Source organism: Fukomys damarensis, unplaced genomic scaffold (genome assembly GCF_012274545.1).
Source record: "Fukomys damarensis isolate Sample0158 unplaced genomic scaffold, DMR_v1.0_HiC HiC_scaffold_16, whole genome shotgun sequence".
Lineage (NCBI taxonomy): Eukaryota > Metazoa > Chordata > Mammalia > Rodentia > Bathyergidae > Fukomys > Fukomys damarensis.
In genome coordinates, this window is record NW_022900928.1 from 81,911,934 (window position 1) to 81,917,340 (window position 5,407).

Genomic DNA, 5,407 nt, shown 5'->3' on the forward strand with positions numbered 1-5,407 from the left:
TGGCTATGCTTTAAATTTTTTCCAGTTCATCCGACTGTGCTCTATTCCCATAGAGAGCTTGACAGCATGTTGTATGTCTTTCATGTCTATATGAAGACTAGACATTAATATTCCAACTGCTTGTGATTTTTTATTGCTTAATAACTTGACAACCTGTTGTTCGGTCTTCATCTTGAGATGCCATCAGAACTAGGTTTTTTTCTCTCCTTTAAAGCAGTTTTCCGAAACAGTTACTCTGATTCACAACAATCTATGGGTGGTTCTCCAATTTTATTCCCAAATAAGTGAGGGACAGGAGTCTCTGGCAATGGAGGAGGTGTACAAATCCCAACTCCAGGAAGGGGAGAGGGAGGATCTTTTTAAAGAAAACAGTTACACCAAGAGAGTAAACACACAATACTGTAAAACTCCACTTATCTCTTAGTCCCCCTCCCTTTCTGGCTGAGCTCTTTTTCTTTACTAAGTCTCCTCAAGAATATTACAACCATTTTGCCTGCTCTGAACAAAAATAAGGGAAAAAGAAGAGACACAGGAAATAGATATTTATTGAGCACCTACTATGTTTCAAGCATTAACCTCACATAATCCTTCCATTGATATGAGTAATAGTGTCCCTATTTCACAGACAAGGAGTCCAGGGCTTGGAGAGTTAAGTAATTTTCCCAACCTTGTGTAGTCTGCTCAGAGGTGAGTCTCACAGGAAATCTACTCTTGCCACTTGATTTGCCCTTTGTGCTTGTATTGAATGGTATTGTAAACACTTTTGCTTAAATTAAGCCCAAGCAGATTTATTTCCCTGAGCTCTTTTATAAAATGTACCTTTCCCTACTAAGCCACACATTAGAAATAAACATGCTCAGATGGATAATGCTATGATAGAGCCACAAACTTCACATCTCTGCTCACTGAATGCTTCCAGAGTTTTGCTTCTGGCCTCATTTAGCTTGGATTCCCTTCTGATTGGGGTCAGAACTCTCAAGGGAGCAATGAAATCCTAGGGAGCAAGAGACCACTTCACAGCCGCATGTATACCCTGTTACCCTTCCATTCCAGAAACAGGGCTTAGCCATCAGTAAGGACATGTGGAATCCATCTGTGGAGGAGACGCAATGATTTACAAGGAAGCACCTGTCATTTTCCTAGAAAACTCTGCCCCTTATAGAATATTCATTGAGTCTTTCTTTGTAATCTCACTGAGTTCTAAATGATTCCCTAAAAGAGGAGACCATTTAATAGAAAGAACCATTTCATAATGCAAACACAGAAAATTCAGCAGAAGATAAAAGGTACTGCTTTCTGAAAAGTGTATCTGTCCACAGTCAGACACCATCTCACATTTCCCAAGTAAACAGAATGAATTCTTCAGTTAGATAAATATGCTCAGCCATGTGACCAGGAGTTAAAGAGAATAATAGAGAAATGAGTGGGAGAGGGTCAGGGGGTCTAAGCAGAAATGTTCTCTTTTTAGTTTCTATATTTTGTGTTTGATGAAGGGAGAGAGGCCACCATCATAAAGTGACTTTTACAAATGTTTACTTATGACTTTGGCACATGGTGGAAAGAAAGTTTAGGTAAGACAGAATCAGAATAGGTCACTGAATTATTTGAAACATTTTATTTTGCCTTTCTGAGATTTTTGGAGAAAGTCATACTTGCAAAGTTTCAAACAGTTATAAATAATTATAAAGAAGCTCATACAGTGATAGAAGTAGAGGCATATCCTTGGTAACAACCTCAACCTATTTCATGATTCTTGGAATTTATATATAAATTTGATATACATACATATATTTTTCTATTTCTCAGAAAACTAAAATCACTAAGAAAATGTAGGAAAGCTGCAAAGCTGAAGTCCTCCCTATGCTAAATATTGAAAAATCTTAGTCTTTGGGAACTCTGGCATGCTTTACTAATTAATAACTGTTCTCATAATTCCTTTATTATGTTGCTAGATTTTTTCTATATTAGATACAATACAAGCTGTTTAAAGGATTTTCCTTGGTATTGAATGACACTCTAAATTCCCCTGCCTCTGCAGGTCCACTTTCCGGTTCATTTCCTCCTCCCCATCTGCTTGGCTTCCTAAGCTCCTGTTCTATTTTTCTCTTCTAGCCTTATCATCTCTCAATTTTCAGAATTCAGAACAAAGAATTCACCTGCTGTTATGTTGGGTATACATATCATTATGATTTGGTCAACTACAAAATTGAATTGTTATTTTAGCAAGCTATTTCTTTTATGTACAGTAAGGTGTATGCAGTTTATGACTTGCTAACATTTTAAGCAGATTTAGCATTTTTCCCTTTCATCACATTTAGAATCAGGGGGCTTAATGATGTGAAAGCAATCATTTTAAAAATATAATTGGGTGCACCCTTATTTGTAAAATGAGAAACACTTCCCAAATTTTAACGGGGTATCTCAGACCTCTACAGTCACAGAAATACATCCTGCCGCTCTCCTGAACACCTCCTCCCACCAAGTTCACTGAAAGAGATTCCATGGCCTGAGTCGAGAGCATCGCTGTATCCATAGCAACCAGACTAGACCTCGGCTTCCTCGGTCACCATGGCGCCGGCTCGACAAGCCCGGTGGTCGCTATGGTAACTGGAGGCGGGTCGCAGGGTCCCGGCAGGCTGGGCGCATGCGCGGGCCGGGGAGCCTAGCTGCTCACCCTAGCCCCTCAGCTCGGCTCGACATGGCGCTGAGGCGGCGGCCGCTTCTTCGGCTCCACACGGGGTTGCGCGACTTTTTCCTGCTGTTGCTTTTCAGGGGTGAGTCTAGACGTCTCTGCCTTTGGGAGAGGAAGCCGAACTCTCCCGGGCTGCCGTAGCCGGTCTGGGAGATAACGGTCCCCGCGCGGGACTCGGGAGACTGCGCTCCCCGGGCTGAGGGTCTAAACCGGCGGGCGCTCGGGTGTGGGGAGAGTGGGGTAGTTCGGAGCGGGCCGGGGAGGGCCGTGGGTTGGTCCGGAGAGGGCCACGGTGACCCGGCGCTGCGAGAACTTGTGGAGCCTGGAGCGGGCCGCGAACTCAAGACCGCCCCGTTCCGCCCACAGTCCAGGGCCTCTGCGCGCGCTGCTGTGACTGGACAGAGGACCGAACTGGGCAGATTCAGCCTTGCTTCAGTGGGGTAGTTCGGAGCGGGCCGGGGAGGGCCGTGGGTTGGTCCGGAGAGGGCCACGGTGACCCGGCGCTGCGAGAACTTGTGGAGCCTGGAGCGGGCCGCGAACTCAAGACCGCCCCGTTCCGCCCACAGTCCAGGGCCTCTGCGCGCGCTGCTGTGACTGGACAGAGGACCGAACTGGGCAGATTCAGCCTTGCTTCCCAGAGGTTAAACGGCAGCACTTCAATCCAAGGCCTTTGCGGACTGCCCGGGAGACCTGCACCCAAAGCAGGATCTGGGCACGCTTGGTAGACTTGCGAGTTCTGTTCCCTTGTTTCTTACAGTTTGGAATACTTTCGAAAAACTTCTTTCTTTGGTCCTTTGGACAGAAGTGCTGTAGCCTCCACTTAGTGAAATGTACTGTATGTGTATACAAACACGCACACTGGGCACATTGACGCTGATGGCACATTTACTCCTTACAACAGCTGTGTCAGTTTTTATTTTTGGTGGTGGTACTGGAGATTGAACCCACGGCCTCGGTACTTGGCAACATCCCCAGCCTTTTTAATTTTTAAAATTTGAGGTAGAGCATTGCTAAGTGGCTAAGTTGCACAAGCTGGGCTTTACCTTGCAGCTCTCTCTCTGAGCACTGACAGAGTGCTGGCGTTCCAGGTGTTGCCATTACATCTGAACGGAGGTGTGTTTTATTAACCTGTTTCAGAACTGGAGTCTGTTTTTCAGCACAGCTTTTGGAGTAAGTATTGTAGTTTCAAAGTTATGTTTATGTAGAGCACTTTCACACTTTCTGCCTGATAATTATCCCCATGTAACCGACTAGGACCTTTTGCAGTCTCGAGGTCGTTTATTCCTTGGTTTTGTTGCCACTATTATCCTTTGATGTTTTTCAGAAAACACAGATTAAAATACCACGGCACTCTTTGGGAATAGTTTTTGGACAGATTTGGGAGGCAAGCATTCTAGTGTTTGGTGTTCATTCAAGTGGGTTGAACAGGACTGTTGGTAGGAAAACTTGAGGGTCTGGCCCAGGAGCCGTGCTGACAGGGCTTGGTGAGAAGGCTGTCTCGGTGTACCTATATACTGTGCCTAAATGTTATTTCCAAAACCATACTTCTCATGGACAGTACTGGGGAGATAGAAGTAGTGACCAGAGGCTATCTGGGGGACAAGGGTGTCAGGAATGTCCAGCTCCCACTGTGTTGGTCACACGGACACTATCCTATTCACAGACAGGAACAACTCCCTATTGTTGAAAAGATTTGCTCACATAAAAGTTTTCAGTTTTTATTACAGATACATTTGGCAGTTTACTTCAGAAATGAGTTTCAACTTGGTAGTTTATTAATAAAAGTAGAAAATGATAAAGGCTTCACATACCCTTAACCTCTGATTTTTGTCCTGATGATCTAGGACACCAAGTAATCCAAATAAACAAAATATAACTCCCGATCAATGAAATGTGAGTTCATGTTCTCTAAAATCAAAGAATGAATTCTAGGAACAATGATAGTTAAAAGTAAGGAATATTTTTTGAGCTAAGTACAGTTCCTGCCTGGGGGTGGGGAGACACCAGGGAAAGTGTTATGGAGCAAAAACCATGAGGTGTGGCAGGTACAAAACGGGGACAAAACTACAGTCAACTAATAAGATCCAGTGGAAAATCACAAGATGGGTATGAGGTGAAATAAAAGCTATGATCAACCAATAAGACTGCAAGTACAGTCAGCCAGGTCATATTAATTAAATGGATCAAATGGGGAAACAGGTTATGTAGCAAGTGTACCTAGAATTAACAAGGAGTTTCTGGAAAGGAAATGGGCTAGGGAGATTCTGGTCCCCTCTTAAGGTGATTGATGTCTATTTAAGATGATTGATGTCTAGAATATCAATCACTGATTGCTCTTCATCTCTAGGGAGAGTAAGTGTAGTACTTTTTCTTTTTATGATGCTGACCTTTAGTGAATGTGTATTGGTTGTCTTTCCAGGGCTGGCCCTGTCTAACTGCATACAAGATATCTAATTGACTTAGCTGTTCACAATGCTGAGAAGCTAATTCTGTAGTTTTCTTGCTATTAAGGAGCACATTTTAGGAGAAAGAATCCCATTTTGCAAACCACTTAATTCACTTTGAAGGGATGTAGCTTTTTCTTTTTTTAGTAGAAGTTCTTGTCCTGTTATTTTGGTCTGTATCCCACACATACTCTATAGTTTTTTTCACAAGTCATGAAAACTGTATCTTTTTATTTGTTTATTTATTTTAATGGGTTTTTTTTTTTTTTTT

At 43.1% G+C, this 5,407-nt stretch overlaps 1 protein-coding gene across 3 annotated transcripts in view; it reads left to right on the forward strand.

Moving 5' to 3' along the window:
* Positions 1-2,636: 2,636 nt before the first annotated feature.
* The window catches only part of Jam3 (junctional adhesion molecule 3), a 64,714-nt gene continuing 61,943 nt past the window's right edge, over positions 2,637-5,407 (forward strand). For 2 of the 3 annotated variants that reach the window (XM_010641956.2, XM_010641975.2), the window contains exon 1: positions 2,637-2,774. In XM_010641956.2, coding sequence (XP_010640258.1) covers positions 2,645-2,774 — 130 coding nt within the window. In that variant the 5' untranslated portion in view covers positions 2,637-2,644. The remainder of the gene's footprint in view (positions 2,775-5,407) is intronic. The other variant, XM_010641966.3, reaches the window with a different exon arrangement.